Source organism: Anguilla rostrata, chromosome 18 (genome assembly GCF_018555375.3).
Source record: "Anguilla rostrata isolate EN2019 chromosome 18, ASM1855537v3, whole genome shotgun sequence".
NCBI lineage: Eukaryota > Metazoa > Chordata > Actinopteri > Anguilliformes > Anguillidae > Anguilla > Anguilla rostrata.
The window spans coordinates 25467932-25492424 of NC_057950.1; the positions used below are offsets into that span (position 1 = coordinate 25467932).

The 24493-nt window shown below is 46.2% G+C and overlaps 1 protein-coding gene across 8 annotated transcripts in view; it reads right to left on the reverse strand.

Moving 5' to 3' along the window:
• LOC135244882 (sorbin and SH3 domain-containing protein 1) overlaps window positions 1-24493 on the reverse strand; it is an 87356-nt gene that overhangs the window by 27170 nt on the left and 35693 nt on the right. For 6 of the 8 annotated variants that reach the window (XM_064317536.1, XM_064317544.1, XM_064317540.1 and 3 more), the window contains exons 6-15: window positions 24346-24443; window positions 22351-22495; window positions 17124-17299; window positions 15430-15490; window positions 14844-14918; window positions 13382-13420; window positions 12685-12805; window positions 10787-10901; window positions 8147-8230; window positions 572-621 (exon numbers count right to left, since the gene is read on the reverse strand). In XM_064317536.1, coding sequence (XP_064173606.1) covers window positions 572-621; window positions 8147-8230; window positions 10787-10901; window positions 12685-12805; window positions 13382-13420; window positions 14844-14918; window positions 15430-15490; window positions 17124-17299; window positions 22351-22495; window positions 24346-24443 — 964 coding nt within the window. The remainder of the gene's footprint in view (window positions 1-571; window positions 622-8146; window positions 8231-10786; window positions 10902-12684; window positions 12806-13381; window positions 13421-14843; window positions 14919-15429; window positions 15491-17123; window positions 17300-22350; window positions 22496-24345; window positions 24444-24493) is intronic. The other 2 variants (XM_064317538.1, XM_064317539.1) reach the window with 2 other exon arrangements.

The following is a 24493-nucleotide window of genomic DNA, read 5'->3' on the forward strand; positions in this document are numbered from 1 at the left end:
ATCGAGCGTGACGTAAACAAAGCCCGCCATCCGTCACTCCTGTCGCGAGTTCCGAACAAAGATCCACCTATCACCATTAAAGGCTGCCAAACTGACAGAGGACAGAAAAGGAAAAGAAAAAAAAAAGAGCAGGAGTTTCCGTTATCACCTCCACATGGGAGATAACGGTACCCCCCCCCTTACCCCCCAAAAGAGACAGAACAGCCAGGGTGGGAAAAGCAAGTCTCTTATCTCCTCAAAGAAACATTTCCAGCTTTTATTTTCAGTTGTTAATTTCCTGCTTTTAAAATAAATCAGGGTAGAGGTTAACCCCCCCCCCTCCTGCCCCCGCCTCCCCCCTTAGCCACGCAGTGAGCACGCTCTGTACGAGCAGCCCGCCGGACAGCACAGCACCCCAGGCAGGAAGCTGGGGCGCCTCATCGGGGTGTTCCCGCTAACGCACAAACCCAGCGGCAGAACTGAAAAAGCAGGGGGGACCGGGACATGAAAACACACCGGCGCGGAGAGGACACGCAGCGCTACACAACAACGGGGGAAAAAAAGGGACGGTAAAATGAGAGGAGGCACTTACAATTGCGGCAGGTCGGCGGCTGTTTCCAGAGGAGTGAAAGAGGGAGCGCTCTGCAACAAACCAAACAAAGAAGTCATTGATAGATCCGGGCGAGGGTCTTTCCCAGGCAGAAGAGAAACAGGGGCATCGGTCAGGGTCGTTCCGTTCCCTCTCGTCCGTCCTGCGTCCGTCCGTCCGTCCCGCGCTCCGTCTGTCCTCTCTGAGAGCCCCCGGGCGCTGTGCTGGGCAGGAGCGGGCTCTCTACACGGAGGAGTAAACGTGTGTTTTGGCTCACATGCGAGAGGGAGAAAACAAGCGGTAGTGTGGGAGGGGAGGGGAGGGGAGGAGGAGGGGTGGGAGGGAGCTGGGGCCAGGGGGCTGAGAGGGGCACTTGGGAGGGGAGGGGCTGATTACGACGCAGCCAATAGGCTCGCGGCTTCCACAGAGGTCCATTCTTTTGTCTGGAAGTGAGCCAGTCTCATTACCACTGGACCAGACCGTAGATCAGCCAGCCAGCTGGTGAGAAGAGCAGGCCTCTCTCTCTCTCTCTGACTCTGTCTCTCTCTCTCAGCCTTACTGTCTATCTCAGTCTGTTTCTGCGTCTGTCTCTGTCTCTCTCTCTCAGTCTCTCTCTTTTGTCTGTCTTCTCTGTCACCTCTCTCTCATTTCCGTGTCTGACTGCTAGTCTCTCTCAGTCTGTTTCTGTGTCTGTCTCTGTCTCTGTGTGTGACTCTGTCTCTCTCTCTCAGTCTCTCTCTGTGTCTGACTCTGTCTCTCTGTGTGTCTGACTCTATCTCTCTCAGTCTCTGTTTCTCTCAGTCTCTCTCTGTCTCTGTCTCTCTCTCACACACACACACACACACACACACATACCACTACACACAAAAACACAGATAAGCTACCTGTATGTCAGACTCAGACAGCACATACTAATACATTCTCTCTCTCTCATACACACACACACACACACACACACACACCAGGTTTCCATGAAGAATGTAAGAACTTAGTTTGTATTATTTCTGGTGATGCTGCGTGTAGCTTCAGAGTGAAAGCAGGCGTTATTCTGAAGCAGAAGCTGAAGCCCATAGCGCCGAACACAGAGCAGCTTCCTCCCTCAGCCCAGCCCCTGTTTCTATGGCTTTACTTCACGCGGACGTCACAGAGAGCAAAAATAACAGCGATGACCAGAGCAGTAGCCTATGAGTATTTGGAAATAATATTGCGCAATCCCTCCCCGACGGTCATACAGAGCCTCACCCCCACCAACACCACGCCCCTCGTCCTCCGCCCAACCCCAGCCCCACCCCCCCTCCCCTCCCTGAAAACAGAAGCCCAAAAAACCGCACCGCATATCTCAGAAGAGCTATTGCAAGGGGTTGCTAGGGGAAAGAATATCATGAGTAACCTTTTGAGAATGAATGCCGTCCTTTATAAGACAGGAATTAGCCTGGCAGGCCCGCAGATAATCTATTTATACAGCTCGATGTTCCAGTCCCCGGACCCCTCATGGAACAACACACACCACATGAATGCGCATGCCATAGTTTAAAAGCCTTTTTCCTGTACGACTGACACACTGCTCTCAGTAATAAAATTTAAAAAAGGACTTTTAAATGACATAACCTACCGACGCCCGTTTGCCGAGAGAGCTTTGCACTGACAGCGAAGCAGGGGGAAATAAAACAGGAAAGGGTCGTAAGCATCCAGAAGCAAAGCCTCTGTTGGCGGAGATAAGAACGTTTTGACGCTTGTTTCCTGTCGCAAGATGACCAGCGGTCAACACCGCAGTAAAGACCCCTTAAAAATATCCCGGCGGCCATCTGCGCAAAGCGGGTCACACGTGTAATAAACTATGTCACAAGTAAAGAACGCCAATGAGCAATCGAGTGTACAGTAACGCGAAAAGGTGAACCGCTTAACCTCACCCGCATACCATTGTCAAAATGTGGAATTTAAGATGAAGTTTAATGACGCAAGAGCCGACAGTTCACGAAGCGCTGTTTTTCGTAACTTAAGGAGTTTTTGCGATGGGAGAAGACGGTGATGAACGCTGTCAGTGCAGACGGACGTGTCGTGACTCACCACCCATCTCGGCGGCCGCTATGACCTTAAAAGCTAACGGCCGCGCAGACCACGGTCACCCGGAGAGGCGTGAAGGCGTCCGCTCTATTCGTTACCGCCATCGACGGACGCCCTCCTTTAAGTTCGCGGGACGTGCCTTAATTCGGCCGCCGCGTCCGTCCACGGTACGGCGTTAAACCTGGCGGGCCCGCTGCTTTGTTTCCAGAGCAACGGCCCGTCCTCAGGGCACGGTCCTAACAAGCGCGGTCGCACGTCCACGCTGGTCTCTGCAGGTGAGTTCACGCTAAATACCCGAAGAATAACTGACATCGGCTGGCAGCGACAGCGCTGCAGTGAGCTACAGCCGCCCCAGACCCACAGACCGAGAACGCCAGCGCTCGCGCAATGAACAAATGCACTTTGGGAATCGTAACAACTATAACATAAGCTTTGAACAAAGCCTTCTAAATGTAAAAACTGCAATTATGTGGTTTGGGCTGTTTCAGTAGCTGGATTCGGCTCTGGGAAACAATCTGCGTAAACGTTTAAAATACATTTAGATGAACGGTTAAATGGAACGCAATGCGGGAGACCTGATGGCGGGTTTCTTTAAATGGTAAATGGTAAATGGACTGCATTTATATAGCGCTTTTATCCAAAGCGCTTTACAATTGATGCCTCTCATTCGCCAGAGCAGTTAGGGGTTAGGGGTTAGGTGTCTTGCTCAAGGACACTTCGACACGCCCAGGGCGGGGTTTGAACCGGCAACCCTCCGACTGCCAGACAATCGGTCTTACTTCCTGAGCTATGTCGCCCCAGCGGAGCTATTTAGACAGCGGACCTCCCTCACGTGATTGTTAGGAATTTAAAAACACCAGAAAACGGGGCTTTGAAGAGGATTAAATCTGTTTTCACGAATTGAAAAAAAGTGGTATATTTTATACCCCCTCTAGAATACGAATATCATAGACACAAAATAGAGACTCAATAAAGACATTACACAAATGCGATATGCACAAATTCATGGGTAGTGGAGGGAGTTGTTAGTTGGCTAGTTTTATAGCAGAAGGAATTTCCTCCAATAAAATAGTGCATAAAGTTTCACAGAGACTGCAAAGATGTTTTGAAGGCAGATACTGAACAGGTAAAAACAATACCCAGAATATGATACAAGAGCACAGGAAGCAATATCTACATGGCATAGACATACATCCTTTAGCACACACAAATACAAACACACAAACAACACACAAACCCACGCACAAATAGACAACACACAGAGAACCAAACACCACCCACACAGTACATACCCCACTCACACCATCACCACCGCACACTACCGTACACATACACACGCATGCCTCTCACACACGCAAACTCCATAACACACACACACACACACACATACAGTACGCCTCACACACACCACACAAAAATCTGCGGGTGGCTCCATATATCTAAAAATGACAGGGAAGCGGTGTGAAATGTGATAATGACAGACTGACCCTGAGCCGCGTTGGGCGAGGGGCCAGTGGGCTAGGGGGGTTGTGAATTCGGGGGGTGGGGTGGGGGGGGGGTGGTGGGGGGTTCCTGCGGATACGCACTGGGATCCAGGGCGTGTCATTGGACAGTGAGTCTGATGTCCTCTGGTTTGAGTGCTGTTTGTTCAGTCTGCCTTTACAGTCACATGGTATCAGGTGTGTGAGGATGCCAGGTGTCATGTTGTAGTGCGTATAAATATGCCTGTGTGTTTGTGCGTGTGTGTGTGTGTGTGTGTGTGTGTGTGTGTGTGTGTGTGTGTGTGTGTGTTTGTGTGGGTGTGTGTGTGTGTGTTTTTTATGTGTGTGTTGTGTGTATGTGGTGTATGTGTGTGCTGTGTTATGTTGTGGTTGGGTGTGTTGTATGTGTGTGTGTTTTGCATGTGTGTGTTGTGTGTGTGTTGTATGTGTGTGTGTGGTGTGTGTTGTGTGTATGTTGGTGTGTGTGTGTGTGTGTGTGTGTGTTTGTGTGTGTGTTTGTGTGTGTTTGTGTGTGTGTGTATGTTGGTGCATCATGTGTGTGTGTGTGTGTGGATGTTGGTGTGTGTGTGTATGTTGGTGCATTGTGTGTGTGTGTGTGTGTGTATGTTGGTGCATCGTGTGTGTGTGTGTTGGTGCGTGGTGTGTGTGTGTGCACGCGGAAATGTTTTCTCATTTTCCAATTCCTAAGCAGTGAGTGGAATGATGACTGTACAGCTATAACGGGGGACTTTCATAAGCTGTCAGCAGTGACCTCGTTCCTGGCTGGGGGTCAAACGAAAAAACAAAAAGCAATGACACGGCCGTGCTTTCCTGTTGCCTCGGTGACAGCCTTTCCTCTGCGCTGTGTGTTTATTTACAACTGTGACTTTACAGAAGCAGGACACCAGCAGACAACAACTGCATTAATCCAAATGGGGGGGGGACACCACTTCTCTAAGCCACTCTAGATAAGCCCGTCTGCTAAGTGACGGCAATGTAACGTGATCTAACGGACATCACATAACGCTAATTGTCACAGGGGACTGTTTGCCGATGCCTAAAGAGAACTGGGCTCCAGCCCCTCAGCTCTGAAACAGAGACCCCTACTTTCAGCATGCATCAGAGAGAACCGCTCAAAGATGGCCGCCCTGTCTACCCTTCCCAGCGTCCATCACCTTCACAGCCACTAATTGCTCCACACATTTTAGACTTCCTTTCCATCTGCGATGCCCAACCCAGGTCCTGGATTCAGTGGGTCTGCTGCTTGTTTGCATTTTATACAATCACCCAGTTCCAACCCACGAGACCAGGTGAGTTAAGGAAAGTCAATTGTAATCAACTGCTTTATTTTATCAAATAAAAACAGAGGACCAATAAGACCCAGCAGGTCCTATGGCTCTCCAGGACCAGAGTTAGGAACTTTAGCTTTAGATACACTGCAGGTGGCTAACAGATGCTTAGTAACTGTCCCAGAGCCATACGTGTAGGTTCGGGGGGGAGACAGAGAGACACGTCACCCCCAGTATTATCATACGAATGAACTGCAAGACTAAGCTGGTATGCTTGCGAGACTTAACATCTGACTACGTGAGACTAGGCGGTCCAGCAGTGTGTCTCCCCCAAAAATCGAAACGAAGCCTGTGCCTCTGCTCAGAGCCCGTGCGGTCCCCCCTCCTTTCTCTGCACAGAAACACGCGACGCTAAGCGGGACGCTCGGTCCTGAGCGCATACTGAACGCGCTCAGCGCTCGCGTGCCGCTCCGCCCGGTGACAGAGACGGTGACTCTCAACGCCGACGTTAACAGCAGGAGCGTCTCCCTGAGTCGGCCCCTTCCTTTCCCAAATCCGGTCACTTTAGCTTTTTCACCGCCGAGCAGCCTCAGATAATTCCATTCTAGTCAACAGTACAGTGGAACCCGCTTGTAAGCATGTAAAATGAGAAGAAAATCCAAAGGGTGGAATCACTCCTGTCTAACTGCTGTTTAAATACTTTGCACTGAGTAATAAGTATGTTTCTAAGAATGATTTTCAGTTCTGTGAACACATGAAATATGAATGGCATGCACTCCCATCTATTAATGCTGCAGAAGTATTTACTGTACAGTCCTTTCATGTCAGCCTGATAAATGAGATAAATACTAATGGAACGCAGACAACAGTAATGTACAGGGCAATGACAGACTGTCCATCACGCGAGCCACACGCAAGGCCTGCTTCAGGAAGAAGCTCAGACCAGCTCTAGTGGTGCATTCTTAAAGATGTGCTCGAATACGAATGTGCTCATAGTGCTCATGTCTAGTATTTTTAATGTTGTGACTGTCATATCTTGACTTAATTCTGTGTTGTTTTATGCTTATTTTAATATTTGCTATATCTTGAATTTTTTTTTGTTTTTTTTTGTTTTTTCGCTTTTAAATTATTTTGTCTTGCACATTTATAGAAATGTTTTTGAGTTATTTGTGGACCCCAGGAAGAATAGCTGATGCCTTGGCTTCAGCTAATGGGGATCCTAATCAAATCAAATCAAATCAAATAATAAAAGAAGCTCTGATCTGAAATCTGTATTTTCTCCTGCCTTCTGTTCAGCTTCACAGCCTCACATAAAACGTTTAGATAAAAAAGATCTCATGAATCAGGCGCTCTTCAACATGGCTGCCGAACGGTAAAACACAGCCACTGCCAGAAAACAGAACGATGTGACTGAAATGGTTCATTTGCGTTTCTTAGGCTCCGCTGGCAGAAGCAGCTTTTCCAGCCTTATGTACAATGAGCCGGTAATCTCATTTAATTCACACAAAAAACACGCAAGATTGAAATTACGAGCATTAATTCTGTGTTTCAGTTGGCTGGACTGTAGCACTATGCGACTGATACCAGTTCAGATGTAGCATCAGACTGCGAGGTGTGCACTGTGAGATAGCTTCAGTAAACATTACTATAACTACTATCACATTCTTCTGTGTGCTCACCATGTCAAACAAAGCAAAGAGGAAAGGAAATCAATATTTCTGATGCCTGCTCATAGAAGCCAAATGTTACCCATTCACATAGGGAACATAAGGATCAGAACACACACACACACACAAGCACAGACACCCTATCTCTCTCTCTCTCTCTCACACACACACACACACACACACACACACATAAAACAAAGCATTTAAGAGAATAAATGTTCCTTCACATATGAATGAAGAGTTCAGGTAATGAGGCCTTGTCAGTGAATTTTTAAAAGGTTGCAGATAAAAAGGGTACGGAAGAGAAAAACAATGCCCATGATTCATTGTAAACACATTTAGAAGCAGATATTGGTGGATGTGCTACCAGACTCTTCATAAATATGAAACAGCAAGAGAAGCTTAGCGACAAACAGACATGATTATGGATGTGGGTCCAGGACCTGACATCCTGTTATGGATGTGAGTTTAGGACCTAATATGATGTTATGAATGTGAGTTTGGGTCATAATATTATGTCATGGATGTGATTCTGGGACCTGACATCATGTTATGGATGTGAGTCTGGGTTCTAATAATTATGTTATGGGTCCTGTTCTGAGGTTATATATGTGAGTTTGGGTCCTGTTCTGAGGTTATGGATGTGAGTTTGGGTCCTGTTCTGAGGTTATAGATGTGAGTTTGGGTCTTGTTCTGAGGTTATGGATGTGAGTTTGGGTCATGTTCTGAGGTTATAGATGTGAGGTTGGGTCCTGTTCTGAGGTTATGGATGTGAGTTTGGATTCTGTTCTGAGGTTATGGATGTGAGTTTGGGTCCTGTTCTGAGGTTATAGATGTGAGCTTGAGTCCTGTTCTGAGGTTATGGATGTGAGTTTGGATCCTGTTCTGAGGTTAATAGATGTGAGTTGGATCCTGTTCTGAGGTTATGGATGTGAGTCTGGGCCCTCTCCTCAAAGAATGGATCTGGTACAGAGAGGGAGGGGTTCAGGGCTCTGAATAAAATATTTACGACATGCAGGGTTTTAATACATCGTCATGTCAGAGCGTTAAATTAAAGAGTTCAACTGTGGGACTTACCCGTTTTCCAAACTCCATCTCTGAAAAGAATTTATACCAAGGCTCATTCTCTAAATCTACGTCCTCGGGACTTAAACCGTGAGTCTACAGGGGGTGCGGCAACAAGGAACGGGGCGACAAAGAGAGAGAGAAGACAGTTGAGCACAGAGCATAAAGACAAAGCACTCATTCATAGACATGCTCTGAAGCAAAATGACAGCGGGGAAACTGGGCACATTTTCAGAGTCCTCCGTTAAATATCTGCAACACAACGGAGGCATAAATAATAGCAGTGGCTATCGTTCTTTTAAGGAAGATGACACTCTCCAGGAAATCTCAGCTGCTGAACCTGAGCAGTGAACATTGCTACTTTGTTATTCCTGTGACATGCACTGTTCATGCACATGTGGTTTCTGCAATTTCAATGATACACGGTCTCTGCTGCAAACACCGTACGTCTTCACTTTAATATCCAAGAGGGGAGGAGAAACCATTTTCAGTGTCAAAAATAATGAACCAAGCTACGGCCACAACCAATCAGAACGATGGAGAGGCCTGCGATCCGCCCACTGAAGTCCACAAGGTTAATATTCATGAGGAAAATCAACAGTCTGACACATGCATCTCTCTGACGCTTTCTGAATTTTGTATTTCAAAGCTACAGCTATGTAAAGCAACAGTGGTATGCTTTGATGAATACCCCTGCAAGACTGACTTCCTGATATTCCACATGAATGGCACATGTGATCAGGGTCATGTGACCACCACCGACACGTTCTCATTTCCTCTGCAAGCTGAGGACAATGCGTTCTACTGTGCAGCAAGACCTGCTCTGGATTCAGACAAACGCTAAGGCCTCGCTCCCCTAGATCTGTTTCGTATTTGTATAGCTCCACCAATCTTCATCTGTACCGGATAGGCTTTGTGAATGGGAAGACCGATCCAGATGATTTCAAGATAAGTATATCTGTGCAGTCTGAGATCAAACCGAGAAACCACTTAGAAAATTTGGTCTCAAGGAATTGGCAGAATGATTCCAATGCATTCCAGGGAATTAGCCAAAAGGAGAAGGGAAAGGAAAAAGCGGTCTTTGAGCACTGGAAGGAATCCTGACCAAGTGCACTGCAGCTGATTTAGGCCAATGCTCGGTCATATGTCTGGAAGAATACTCCCCCACCCCCCGAACATCAGCTTGTGAACACTGAAACAAACCGCAAACAGCTGTAGGAAAAACGGAGGGAGAGACAAAAAAGGAGAGGAAATGAAATCAGGAAAGCCTAGACAAGGGGAAACAGTGTAGACTAATGCCTTTCTTCTGCTTGACTTAAAACTTTTTTTTTTTTTTGGGGGACAAAACAGACAATGTATTTTTAACACAAGCCCTGTTGGTTCACGCTATTTCATGAAGAGGAGACATTCTGCGTGCTTATCTTTCTCTATTAGCAGACTCAAGGTTTTCAGTTAATTATCTTGAATCAGAAAGAGGTCAGCCTCCCAAGCCACCAACAAGCTATCGCGCATATTTCAGGGCCTTTGTATCAAAGAAAGTGATACTGTCAGAGGAATAACATTCAGCTCAACGCACGGCTGTCTGTGACAAAGGCAATCTTTCATGAGCAGCTGATAAAGGTCTGCTTTTATACCAACGGGAATAATTTGAAAAAAGACAGCCTACGTGTGGGGCGATTATGAAAGACCTTCCAGACAGACCAGGCCGACGACTGAAGTGTAAATTTCATTATAATAAATTTGCGCCGAAGCAGAACAACGGGCGAGAAACAACTGGTCTACCGCCAAAACACACAGAGCGCGATTCACCCCCTACTGTAAAAACAGCGAGTGACATCCACTCCCGTCTCTAATGAAATACAGCGTTATGCAAGGGCTTACGCAAAACCCTTTATTCATAAGGGCGCTACCCGCCTGTCGCGGAGGACATTAGCGTGAGCTATTTAAATATCGAAGAGATTTTTTTTAAACGTACCGTCAAAAATTTCATTTACAAGAATTTTTTGCCGATGAGATGGTTAGGACAGGGACCCTGTTTTGTGTACGTTTCCATGTAATTTGCTTTATCGAGAACATAAATAATAAGACCAAATGTGTTCTGTACACAAACTGAGGCTGAACAAAGCTAATGGAGTCATTTTCGGGATCAGCTCTCCTCTCCCGGATTCCTCCGCCCACACGGAACGCAAAGCCACACTAAAGAGTCTCCAGCGACTTGCAGGCGGCGTGGCGTACGAACGGTTCCCAGCCCCAGCCCGAGGGCATCAGCCGTACCGCCGGCAGGGGGGATGTCAAACTGAAGTTCCTTTTTTCTCTGACAGAGCACCATTGTAATGAGACAACATTATAAGCGCATATTAAACAGGAGCCAGCCTCCGCTCCGTTCAGGGAAGCAGACACACTGCTTGTGTCGGAACATTATGAAACATTGGGTGAGAGAGCCTTTTCCATCGGCTGTGGGTGACAGAAGACGCCGGATAAAAAACTCAGCCCCAGAACACGACAGCCTGGGAACCGGCTGGCACCAATCGGCGGGAGGACTCCCCGGAACTCAGCCAATCGGAGGGGAGGAGCAGCGAGTGGGGGGGTGTGTGTGGCGCATGCAGCGACAGAGCGGTGTGTGGTAAAGCAGAGCAGAACAGCGTGCAGTACCGTTCTCTCCACCCTCAGCACCGAGGACTTCCCCGGCTCGTACTGGAAGATGCTCCTGGGCTGGGCTCGGTACCGCCTGGTGTCCACCTTCCTGTCGGGGGGCTCCCAGTCCTTCCTGGAGGGGGAGAGACGAGGGGGGGGGGGGGAAGGAAGGAGGAGGAGTGGGGGGGTGGTGTAACAAACTGCTATTGAATTGAGGACAGTCTCCATGACAACCTTCACCACAGGATTTTTGGTTGATGTCTCAGCCAACCATGATACTTGTTCCCCTCCCACACCCACCCGACCCCGCTGCCCTCACAGTCAGTGTGTGGCGTTTCATGTCTGTTTAACCTGAGGATCTCTCTGCGGGCGGGCAGTTATTTTTATTATCGCTAACGCCGTTACTGTTGTCGCAGCTGTCAGGTGTTATCTGTTCTCTCGTAAAGCAGGACGCCGTGTCCGTGTGTCCGTGCGTCCGTGCGCGGGCGCCGCTTCGCGCTCCTCTTATCGTCCGCCTCACGCTGTGCGCCGGAACATTCCGTCTGTGCCGTCCTGCGGCACGAGCGGCCCGTCCCGAGGCCCGTGTGCGGAATGCGCTCGCCGCAGCCTTTTCGCGGCGCTACGCTAACGCGCGCGTTCCTGCGCGGCGGTGCCCGTCCGCGACGCTCACGGCCTCCTGTCAGGTCAGAGGGAGCGCAGACCCGAACGCCAGCACAAACAGCGACCCTGCTACCAGCCCAGCCGCTCTTATATAAACTGTGCAAACACAACACGCTGGAGGTTATTCGCCAGGGCTGCGGGTCACCGCTGATTTACTAGCGCCATTGTAACTTCGGTCGCCTCTATAAATCTGTCCGAGCCCTCCGTCCGTCTTCCTTTGTTAACCACACACTGCAGAGGGGCCACTTTCCAAACAGGACTTGAATTTTTTCGAGCCCCACCCCTCCCCCCTTTGGCTGTTCTGGCAGCACTGCTGGCCAACTGTGACATCACCGCCCTTCCCTCCAATCGCGCTCGCGTTATCATGCAGGAAGCAAACTTCCCTTCTCCCAGATAGTATTAATAATGGAACTGCTCTTCTGTATGTGCAGGAGACTGAGAAAGGGCATTAATACCTGAGCTGAACAGATGAAGGTTCTGGAGAGAGCGGGGGTCACCTACATATGCTTATGTACACGAGAGCACAGAATGTTCTTCGTCAAAAAAGGAAAATGTGTGAGCGGGGCGGGGGGGTTGAGGGGGGGGGGACGGGTGCACGCTGCCCCTTCTATTTGAAATATTGAGTTCAGCATATGTTACTGTAAATCTGTCCCAACTATTTTGTTTTATACTGTTTACTTTTCATTATTCCATTCCCCCGGTATGCTCTTCTTGCTCTTTGTATTGAGTTTATTTTGTTGCGTATGTTGTTTGATGTTAAAAAAAAAAGAAAAAATAACATAAAAATTGTATTCGCATCATTGATTTGTGCAGTTTTTTTAACCGTTGACCCCAAATAATACTTCTGTCCTTATAACATATGACTGAATAGGTCATCCTCAGTAAAAAAAATAAAACAAATACATAAATAAATAAAAACCGAGAATTTGAATGTGGGGTGCACTTTTAGTGAAGTTAAGTGCGTAAGGCACACTTTGACAAACTCTTTGGCATGAGCAAACTCTGAATTTGCTTACAACTTCAGTGCATCCATAGCACAACAAGCCTGCAGCGGTTCCACACAGACGCTAAGGGCTAAAGCACTGTACTTGACTTCAAGGCAGCTGCTTTAGCTGTCTCAGGCTTTCTGTGGCTGTTCCTGAAGGAAGGGGAAGTGGGGATACTGGATGGACCAGCGGGGCACTGTCTCACTGAAAGGGGGGCGTGACCCCGACCGGCCACTGAATGACTGGCGGCCCGCGCGGCCAATCGCTGACCTTTCGGCGGACGGCCTGAGCGAGGAGGTGCGGGCCGGGACGGGCATCCTGGACGGGGCGTTCCCGCGGGAGTCGCTCAGCCCGACGTCCGCGGCGCTCTTCGATCGCGGGACCCCTTTCGCTGGGAAATTAAACGCAGGATTCAGCAGCGAAACAACCTCCCTTTTTCACACAAAAAAAAAACATGCAACTTCTGCACATGAATTAGTCATCGTGAAGAGGTGAGCTTGAAAGAGCCATCGCCTTTGCTGCCATTTGTTTTTAGAAAAGAAACAGAAAGAATTCTGGGATTGGTGACACATTCGCAGGGGGCACAGGATGAAAAGGGGGAACATAAACAAGAAAAATGTCAATTATTATGCAAGCAAAAGCAACAATGGCTGCATTCTGAATCTCTGCAGCCACTCGGTGTTTGGCATTTCGGGAACACAAAACAATCATTTTCTGCATTAATAAAAGATAAAAGGCAACCCCCCTACAGTTCAGGGTGGGCGTTAATGGCAGCTGCTATTACAATTCTTAGCACCCGTATCTCCTCATTGTGGTTTAAAGAGCACAGCTGTGCCGAATCTTCCAACAGACACTGGCAGAAATAAAACTATGAAGCACCTGAGGACAGCGTGAATTCTAGTGTACTGGTTGCCGTTTGGAACGGCTCTGTAATACTATACATCGTTAAACAATGGAAGGAACTCACCACTGTCGTCCGAGTAGATGCGACTGTATGGAGCATCATCTAAGAGAGAAAAACTCAGGATATTGTTACGGGTTAAAATACTATCACGGTAGTGACAGAAAGGTGGAGAATATTTGCCTTTCACAAAATAATGAACAATTTTCTACATGTCTATAAAACCCAGAATCTTCTTAAGATTTGTTCAGTTGAACTAGCCAAAGAACACTGCCCGTCTGTTGAATATGGTGGGATGATCCATATTTCAAATAATTCTGATGTTTCACAAGTTTCTCTCCAAATTCCAATCCTGATTCTGGAGTGTTGGTCTGTCGCTCAGTGTAACAAGCGTCACTCAGTATACTGGACTTCACCTCAACACCGTGACAGACAATTTAAGAAATTCATGAGCAGAAAACTTTCAGGGCAAAGGAATTCTCCTCCAACCACCCTCACATGATGTTTGACAGCTTAGAGAATTCCCAAAGAGCCTCTGCCCATTATAAATGCTCTTTTCTTTGCGTATGAAATCTTAAGCGGACGAAGCGATAAGCCGTTCTCACAGAACTCTTTCTGTAAACACGCATGACAGCCAGAGCCGTGCTAGCCGCTGATAGCGAGCGTGCGGCGTGGTCCAAGACACCTGGAGCGTCCTGACGGACCGCTCTGAACATAACAAGAACAACGCCCCCCCCCTCCCCCCCACACTTCCCGCTCAAACTGAGAGATATCGGGGGTTCGGCTGCACTGACGCTCTAACAATGGCACGAGGTAAACAAATGCAACCGTGCAGTTTGGGCTAAAAACACAGGAGAGAAAAACATGCTTAAATACATAAACTCATTTTGAAATATAAGGAAAATGGTTTGAAACGTGTTGGTCCAAGAGAACTGCCAGTGAAATAGATCTGGCAACACTTATCAGATGAGTAAAATCAGATGAGCTTCAGCCAACTGTAGGACAGACTGAGCGAACACACACAGGATAACCACCACTCGGGTGCAAACACGGCAACATGGACAGGTAACGGGACTGTGGCAGAACAGACAGGAGGGGGCGGGGAGAGACGGACGTGACTACGCATGCACTAAGGAGAGTTAAATGTGCGTAAGCTGTTAAAAGCCACTGCGGTGAGTTCATTCTGCGTGATGAACAACCAAGCATGCCCAGGGGAGACGCTCAGTGAGAAAAACACAGAACTAATGCAGTTAAGGTACTGAATGGAAACGACGCGTTCTCTTTCCATTAATGCTAGTGTTACTAGATCCTGCGTAACAATGCTTAGTATGTTGTTTTATGTCATTCTGTTCTACTGAATTTGTGCACCACCTAGTGTTTTGGATAATTATTGCAACGAAAGAATAGCTTTTCTAAAAATTAAAAAGTCAAACTCAAGCAGCATGATTAGCGTAGTTAATCATCGGAAGTTACGCTTGCAAAAGCCGAAAGGATGAAATAAATAAAATCCTCCGCTGTCGTTCGGTACCTCGCACTTTTAGTGGCTTGTCATTGGTTTCTGGAAAAATGTAGGTGGGGCGGTACGGATTTTCCTCAGGAACCTCTGAGCCAGACGACGAAGAGACAGAAGACGGGAAACACAACATGTGACAAACACGCATGCCACAGAGATTCAGCACTGCGGGCACACAACGCACTGCCATGTGACACACACTAATGGGCACACAACGCACTGCCACGTGACACACACTAACGGGCACACAACACACTGCCATGTGACACACACTAACGGGCACACAACACACTGCCATGTGACACACACAAACGGGCACACAACACACTGGCACACGGCGCTGCTGACCACACTAATGGCACACAATTGCCATGTGCCAACGCACACACACTGCAATGTGACACACAAAGGGCACACAATGCGGAGGGGCTGGCGGCGCCATGTGACACACAAACGGGCACACAACACACTGGCACACGGGCACACAATGCACTGCCATGTGACACACACTAATGGGCACACAATGCACTGCCATGTGACCACACACTCACATGCACACTCTAATGTAACACACTTTCAGATAGACTGCGGGTTACAGTACCTGGGACTTTGTGGATCTGTTTAAACATGTTCTTGTACCAGTCTTTAGACCTTTCTGTGTTCTGGAAAAAAAAAACACACAAAAAATAAAGTAAAGCATTAGCCAGGTATTTAGGTATAGATTCACTCTTAAATAATACGGCAATACAGAATACGGAAAAGTCAAGAATAATGGACTTCCAACCGTCCAAACGTCCAACCGTCAAACTCGGAAGGAAATCACAGACTTCGTAACGCTCGGGCGGAGCTGGAGACTGCGGCCCGAAGACGGACACCCTGTCTGACATCTGAAATTCAAGGCTCTCAGCTCGCCTACCCCCTTTTTAATGATACCCCCTTTTTAATGACGGGTGAACACGAGACATGGAGAGAGTAATCCGTGACTGGACGTTCTGGTGCTGTATGCATGTGGAGTAATTTTTAAAGAGCACAACATGTACCACTCACCCACAGTAAAGTAAACTGTGACATTATAACCTTCAATTGAACTCGGAACGGAACATTAATTATGATTAACAGTGGTAATATTAATACTGTCATTACTGTGAACAGTTCAGGATTGAGATTTCAAAAATATTCAGTAGTTCGTATGATGTGTGTAGGCTCATACATAAATTCCTGAAATCATAATTATCATTAAGCAAACTTAACATATGCTGTAAACAAAAAAATCTGATGCTGTTTTTTACACATATTTTACACAAATTGAACATATTGAAAGTTCTCATACTGTTCAATGCAACATAAACATCCTATAGTGATTAAGAAATAAAACTGGTTCAAAAATCTATTTGACTAACCATGATTTGTGTTTGTAACAGATTTTGTTGCTTGTGAGAATTCCACTTTTTAGAGATTTGAGGTTGTAGTGTGATAAAAGGTCTATTCTCCTGAGATCTAGCAATTCATTTCTGTCCACTGACAAGAACCATATATTCTACCATGCTGAAACCTACACTACAAGGGACATTCAATAAAAATTGAGACGGAAAGTCCAGGGGTCATAAATAAAAGTCCTGCTATGTGTTTCTTCCACCCATGAACTCACCCACCGATTTCACTAATTAGTTCAACCTCCTGGCTGATGAATTGTGCTAATTGGCAAAGCCAGGTGATTGGATTTGAACATGGATTTTTCAACTCTGATAAAAAATAAAACAAATAATATTCTTCACTGCAACATTTTTTTCATCCAAGACACTTGCATTATGTCAAAAAAATAAAACTACTGAAACATTCTTTCTTCCAGGTCCCAGTGTGGAGGATATGGTACGCTCACACACACTCACACTCACAGTGTACGCTCACGCGCTCACACTCACAGTGTACGCTCACACTCACAGCATACACGCTCGCACACGCTCACACACACTCACAGCGTTCAGCCTCCCTTTCCCGAAACAGAGCGGGTGTGAGCGTTTGAGTCAGTGTGTGAAACGCACCAGATGTGTGTGAAAAGGCAGAGTGGGGGGGGGGGGGGTTTAACAGGAAAGCAGGTAAACACAGCTGACAGCTACAGCTAGTGCTAATCTTCTCTGCAGCCCCCGCCCTGGATTTACAACCGCTCGGCAACGAGCTCAAACAGACCCCCGGAGCGTGTCGGAGGTGAAAGGCGAAAGGCGGAGCGTGCGTGGAGGACGGCGCGATGCGGTGGGGCGGCCGTCGGGGCTCTCTCCGGGCGCGTCGCATCCTTACCCGCACGGCAACGGCGGCGTCCTCCAGGGGGCGGGTGGCGGGGGCGTGCAGGGAGAGCCTCATCCGCTTACCGTCCATCTCCCCCTGGCAGCTCTCCGGAACCCCGCCCGGATCTCCCGCCGGCACCGCCTTGGTGCTCCCCGTCTGCTCCCCGGCGCCCCCTTCTGGAGCGGAGTCTTAAAAAACGAATGCGCACCGTCAGTGAGGTGCTGCATCCTACGTGGGACGGGTAAAGAGGCACTGCATTGGCCACAAACAGCTGTTCGTACGTTTGTAAAGACCAGTCGAGCGTCATTGTCAGGTTTCTGTACAGGGCACATGCATATCAAAATGAACATTTAAAAATCGTTACAAAACACTGCACTACTGGAGTATGATTATTTGCCCAGATAATTAAAAAATCATAGTAAATTAACAAACCAAAACCAGTGGTGAAACCCTCATAATCATGTTCCATTATGTAGACCAGCATGCATCTCTTATGTTAAAACATAACAGGCTGATATTCAGGTTAAAATCCTTTCAATTTTTAACAGAAATAAACAAATAAAAATAGCATAGCTGTAGGACAGAGGACACTAGAAACAGAAACCACAGTTTTAAAAGCAGAGACAATAAAAGTGAGAAGTTGCGCCATCTCTCTTCCGAGTCAGTTAGGCAGACAATACAAACCAGCGTGAGAATCCACAGCACAAGTAACCCGCTGGCTTTTCTTTCTGAGGCCAAACACTCGGCCCTTGACATGAGCTCACTAAGACAAGACTCACCAAGACAAGACTGTCAAGCGACAAGAAAGAGAGGACACAATCACACGACAATTAAGGACACAGTCATGTGACAGGAAAGGGAAGAGAGGACACCAATGCTGTGAGAGGGAAGAGAGGACACCAATCATGTGACCTAGACATCTCAACAGTAACACTAGTTATCTGTATTAATGGGAAATGGGGGAGCTCGCTTTTACTCGATAACTACCAGCAACCAGTTTGTAACAGGCTTGGTATCAGTATAAAGGGAAGCTCTCTGCTGACCCGCCATCTGAAAAACACCTCCACAGATGCTAAATCAGAAAAACAGTGGCATCACTACTGTGAGGCTCTGTCTACCTCATCAGCAAATGCTTCACAAGAGATTCTGGCAACATTTGCAAGACATCAGCAGCGCCCAAAATACATTTTATTGGGAAACAACATACTTCACAGGGAGTCCTGGATTCCACAGTGCGTTGGGTGGAGTCTTAAACATGATCTGCAGATACAGCCCTGATCTGTCACTGTGTGTGTGTGTGTGTGTTTGTCTGTCTGTAGGGGGGTATTATGGCATAGAAACTAAGTAAAATCTTACTGAGAGTTGTAGAAGTCGTGAACTGGAAAAGTCTGATGAATTTGAACTTAAAAGGTTCAGCTAATTTGTTTTTATTTCAATTCAGCGTCCTGGAAAAAAGAGTAACAGTATAAACACTACGTGTTCTTGTTAAACAGCAGCTTATATACCACAGGTTCATGAAACGTCTGTTATCCGTACACTAACATTCGATCCAACTCAACCGTATCACAAAATATTCAACGGGGAAGGAGTAAATGGCAGCATGCCTACACACAGTTAGAAAGCCATACAGTCAAAAACAGGCGTGGAAATTAATTTCCCTATAGCTGCTGGCATCACACTATATTCTTGTATAACTTTCTGGGGAAATCTCATAACAGTCAGAGAGAGAGAACGCATGACTCCCCTATGGTTATTTTCTGTAAAATCAGACTTCACTTTGAAAAGTCATTTATCAGATTACGTGCAAGTAAAATTCTAAAATGGAGTCACTTTCATGATTCGTAATTTCTGTATGTGCTAATATAAATCTCCAGGTAATAGTATGACTAAGTCTAAAAAAATCTACAGGGTATCCTGCATGGAAACTAATACTGCGTTCTAAGTGTAGTTTTAGCACTTTGTTTCACAGCTAAGGTCCAATGAAGGTCATGCAAAAAAAAAAAAAAAAAACACAGACATGCCACATCCACCACAGAGAAAAAAAGAAGTATTTTGACAAACAGGGCCAAGAGCAAACACATCCTTAATTTTTTTTTTTTTTAATGATTATGGGGGGGGGGGCACTCATGTTATTTCGCCCCTTTAACAGAACTTTGACAGAAAGCGGAGGAATAAGGAGACTAATGGTTCTGTACCATCAGTGGCTCCATTGCTCTAAAAAGGGCCATTGTTTGCTTTCCTCAATGGAAGCTTTTTACAGACTTGATATATGTCTTTTTTTGTTTGTTTTTTTGCTGTCGGGATGGTCTCTCAGTTATTTATTCACTGTTGATGACTTCCTCTTGCGATATTATCTTGCCTTGTCTCACACAGAGATAAACTGTCTGGTGTGATAGGTCAGCTAGAAATTTCATAAAACACACGCTCATGACAAGAATACAGAATACAGAACGGGAACAAGACTACAGTCAGATGAATTCAGACAGTGTACCGGCGCATATCAATATGAATAGAAGTATGATTGACATTTTGGGAGTGATCACATTTTCACTTTCATTTTCATCTTTCTTTACCCGACTGTGTAATATTAAAATGGGCAGCGACACTGCTGTGGAATGTAGTCCTTTTCTCAGTCCACACACGCTGAAATGTTAAATGACTCAAGACTTCCTTAATGGGAAAGACTGCTCGCAGCAAGAATCGAAGCTCTGTGTCAAAGCTCCGACCGAGCTCACAATCACGAGCATTGTTTCCTTACGCGTTAATTCTCTGTTTCAAAACGGCAACATTATCATTCATGCTGTCATTCTGATCATTTTCCTCATCGTAAATCTGACAGCCCTGAGGCTAATCGGCTAATATCACAGGAAGTTCACTCGAAGACCTATTAAGACAGAGTGTCAGGGAAAGAGATGGCTGTGTATCAGAAACTTCAGCCCTGTGATAGATGGGCGGCCTGTCCAGGGTGTACTCCTGCCTCTCGCCCCAATGCATGCTGGGATAGGCACCAGCACCCCCATCGACCCTGCTCAGGATAAGCGGGTATAGGTAATGGATGGATGTGTATCAGAAATGGTTTCTGATCGTGTTTTCTCAGCCTCCGTGGCGAAGCCGAATGTGTTTGCTGATGGACCCCCCCCCCCCCGTTCAGCCGGACCCTTCTCCCCGACCTTCACTGCCTACCTTCCCAACAGTTCAGGCGCTTTTGTTGTTCTGCCAGCGGAGAAGAACAAAAGTGAGAGACAGAGAAGAGACGATCAGCTGACTTTACGGGTGCGGCGTGGGGCGGGGCGGCGGAGCGAGCGCGAGCTCGAGGCTCGTCCGACACCTTCGCTTCTCAATGTCTTCAGAACAAACAGTGTGAAGGCATTACAACATGGAGGGCATGCAAGGCGGAAGCTATCGTTTGAGTCGCGTTATTGATCCAATATTATAGTATTATGAGGTCAGGGGCTCATAAGTCAGTTAAAGTATTAGTACAGCAAATGTCTGTGGTCAAATGTGCAACAAACAGTACAGGAGGTAAATCTTCAAACTAAACTTAAATGTCTGTGGGGAAGGTGTAACTACTGTTAAACTTCCATTTATTTTCCAGTTTTCTTACTGCCTGTATGACTGATAAAGCTTGTGTGTACAGCACAGGCCCCCAAGCTGGGTTCCACAAATTATTTTTCTTCTTTTATGAGTATTTATATATTTCAACATTTCGTAACGGTCCGACATATATTAGACTTCCTGAAACAAAAGCTTGTTTGATCATAATTATTATTTAATGTTTAAATTATACTGACTTGACCTTTTATAGATCCACAGTATAACATGCGTCCATGTGCTAGTGTGTTATTCATACCAAGTGCTGCATGCAGACTGTGGTGGGTTTGGATAAAGGACTCAAAATAAATGTTCTCATTCACAGAGTGATCATTTCAGGGGCGTTGAATTTGGCCGTCTGGGAGAACAGGGCTAACAAAACTTCCTTGTGGTCTGATATGTACTGTACTACGCAAAAGGACAACAAAACAAAAAAAGTTTCAGACTTCCCTAAACGTTTAGTCATTTCTCACCTCCAGGAAACAAAATACCTTCAGAAGGATAGAGAAGGAGGAACAGACATAAAGAAACAGCAATGCTAAAAAACAGAGACACTGACACTAAAGTTACAGACAGGGGAACCCTGAATCTGGTCTGAGTGAAGACAGGAAATGGGGGACAGGAAACAGGATGTAGACACGCTGGACAGGGACACTGCGAACACACCATCACTGCATCACAGATTAAAACTTCATTCCCTCAATACAAGTAACGGCAGCTACAGGGAACACCTACTCAGGTTTGAGTAACCATTTTGCAGTTTATTGTGCACTAATTATCACCAGCGGAAATACAGTATATTGTTCTTACAGTAGCTTTCGATCTCCAATGTGTTGTCCTCCGTACAAATCTGTCTTATTTTGTATAATGTTAAAATAAAATGGTACATCTTTAAATTTAACACCGCATTAAATAAAAACATCCCTGTGAAAAATAGTATACTTAATAAACTATAATTATACTTATTGAAGTATAAAACAGTATTCTTCAAGCAGAATATATTTTTCACGTGGGAATTCTGTTGGGACTGTGGTGAAGAGCTAAAATGCAAGAACTACATTTAATTTGGGTAAAAATAATGTAGGGGGAGAATCAGTTCACAATTTACAGCTTAAACCCTAGTACTTCATTTTTAAGGCCAAGAATGCAGATAAAGCAGGTCAAAAAAGGGTGGCACCATTTCATATCCCTTCATCAGCATGTATCCTTTGTGAAACAGCCAATGCTGTGCTTCAGTAGTGAAGAGAGATTACAGTTTTAAAATTCTTTGCCAACACAGACCTGCTTATTGGCATGCCAGTGAAGCTTCTTGGACGTGAACTGAGTATCTGATTGGGTCAGACTGGTCAGGTGAACGCTGGACAGAGTATCCGATTGGGTCGGACTGGTCAGGTGAACGCTGGACAGAGTATCTGATTGGGTCGGACTGGTCAGGTGAACGCTGGACAGAGTATTTGATTGGGTCGGACTGGTCAGGTGAACGCTGGACAGAGTATTTGATTGGGTCGGACTGGTCAGGTGAACGCTGGACGGAGTCTCTGATTGGGTCAGACTTGTCAGGTGGACAGTGGGTGGAGTCTCTGATTGGGTCAGACTTGTCAGCTGAACACTGGGCGGTTTCTGATTGGACCTTGCAGTGAACGCTCACCTCTGTTGTGCTGTAGAAGGACGATGGTGGGGTTGACGAAGGTGGTCGAGGGGTAGGCGGAGGCGGAGCTTCTCGAGGGCGTGAGAAAGCTGGGCGTGTCTGAGGAGGATGTGAGCAGCGGATCCTCAGTGCTCACGACTCCCACCTGCAGATGTGAGAGGATGTGAGGTTCAAAGGTCACGGTCCGAGAGCTCAGACATGCTACACTTTAGTTAGCTTGGTCCCAGCCCACCTTGTCCTTCAAACTAATCACTTGGATTTCACTACAAAGTCAGTTAAGCTCTGTTTGGGAATGACATCACAGCACATTTGAGCATTTATTATGTGCTAGAGTGGTGTCATGTTGGATACCACAAGAATATTGATCTGCAGTGTTAGTGGGTAGGCTTTATAACCTACAATTCAGCAAAAATGGCTTACACATTTATCTTTTAACCATTAATAAGAACACAAATAAATATGTTACAGATTTTTCTGTGTAAATTAGGGGAGTTGACCCCGTTTGTACGGTGAAGCAAGGTAAATTACAGGAAGTCCACATATGCTCGTAACATGGTGACAAGTAATGGCTGTACCTAAATCAACTTTGCAAATGCATAAACAAGGGATCATTTTTCTTTCAAAACAGCCAACAACGGGAGATCTTAAGCCCTGTCGAAAGCCGTGTCGTATGCCAACAATTCCATTAAAAGGTTGAAAAACCTTAAAAACCACGCTCCCCTGCACCAAATCTCACATCTATCTGGAGATTAATGTGGAGCTTGTCGGGACAATAGGAGCCAAACTCCTAATGTTTGCCCACAGAAAGCCTTTTCTCTGGGAAACACAGTGTGCCAAGTGTTTTAAGAACACCCAGCAAAGCACCCGGGGTGATTTATTCAGTAGAGAGGGTTTCTGTTTCCAGAAGGTACCGCCAGGGATTGTTCTATCTTTTCTTTCCTTTTATTTTCTTTTTCCTCTCATCTCTATACAACAGACACTCGAGCGTGGGGTGCAAAGACCTTCAGCCCCGGAGAGCTGCAGGGTCCAAATGAGTTTCAGCACTTAAGTGATAAATTTAAGTAACTGATAAGGCTAAGCAGACAAAACAGACCACACACACCTTGTTTCAAATGTCTACATTGGCTGCTAATAAAAACACACACACACACACACACACACACAGTCCTGCAAGTCTTTCAGCTCTCTATGGTATGAGTTCGACACCGCAATCCTAAACACCGCATATCAGTCCGCATTAAAAGCTCTATATGCAGTGGAAGTGAGATCATACACACTGTCAGTGGGCCCATGTCCCAGAGATACAGCACACGCATGTGTTCACATGAAGAAAGGCACAGCACACGCATGTGTTCACATGAAGAAAGGCACAGCACACGCATGTGTTCACATGAAGAAAGGCACAGCACACGCATGTTGCCAGGTGGACAGAGACGCAGTGCAGGTACATCTTAAATTCCGCCACAGTCACGTTTGAATTCACAGCATACTTTTATTCGCAATAAAGTTTGGAAACATTAGTCTTGCTTTCGTGCTCCAGTTTAATTGCTAGGTTGACTTTGTGAATTAATCTTCAACAGCAGAGTGTGATAAGCACCAACAACTAGATAATAGACTGCGGCTAATTCTGAATACTTGACTGCACTGCTAAATGAGATACACACACGTGTGTGCGTGTGTGTGCGTGTGTGTGTGTGTGAGAGAGAGAGACTGAAATGTGTCTAAATACAGGGAATATTAAACATTGAGGAAGCAAATAAATGGGAATAAACTCATTTGGAACCCTACATCATATACTACAATAGAACACATATTATAAAATACAATGCTATACAATAAACATAAAACACCATTTAACAATGAACATGATAGAAAATCTGCCTAAATGCAGAATGCATGGGCACCAGAGAAAGGCCAGCCCCCTGCTTTTTAATAGCGTGATAAATACGTGTTCTTAACAGATTAGGGATTCAAATTCAAGTTGCCGTAACTCACCTGCGAGGGCAGCTTACTGTCTGTGGGAAGACTCTCTCCACCCTTCACCTCCACAGAGGCTCCCGAGCAGTCTCCATTAGTGTCGGCCACGCAGACATCTGTAACCCAGCGGAGAAAAACAGCCGCTCGCATCAGACACACACACACA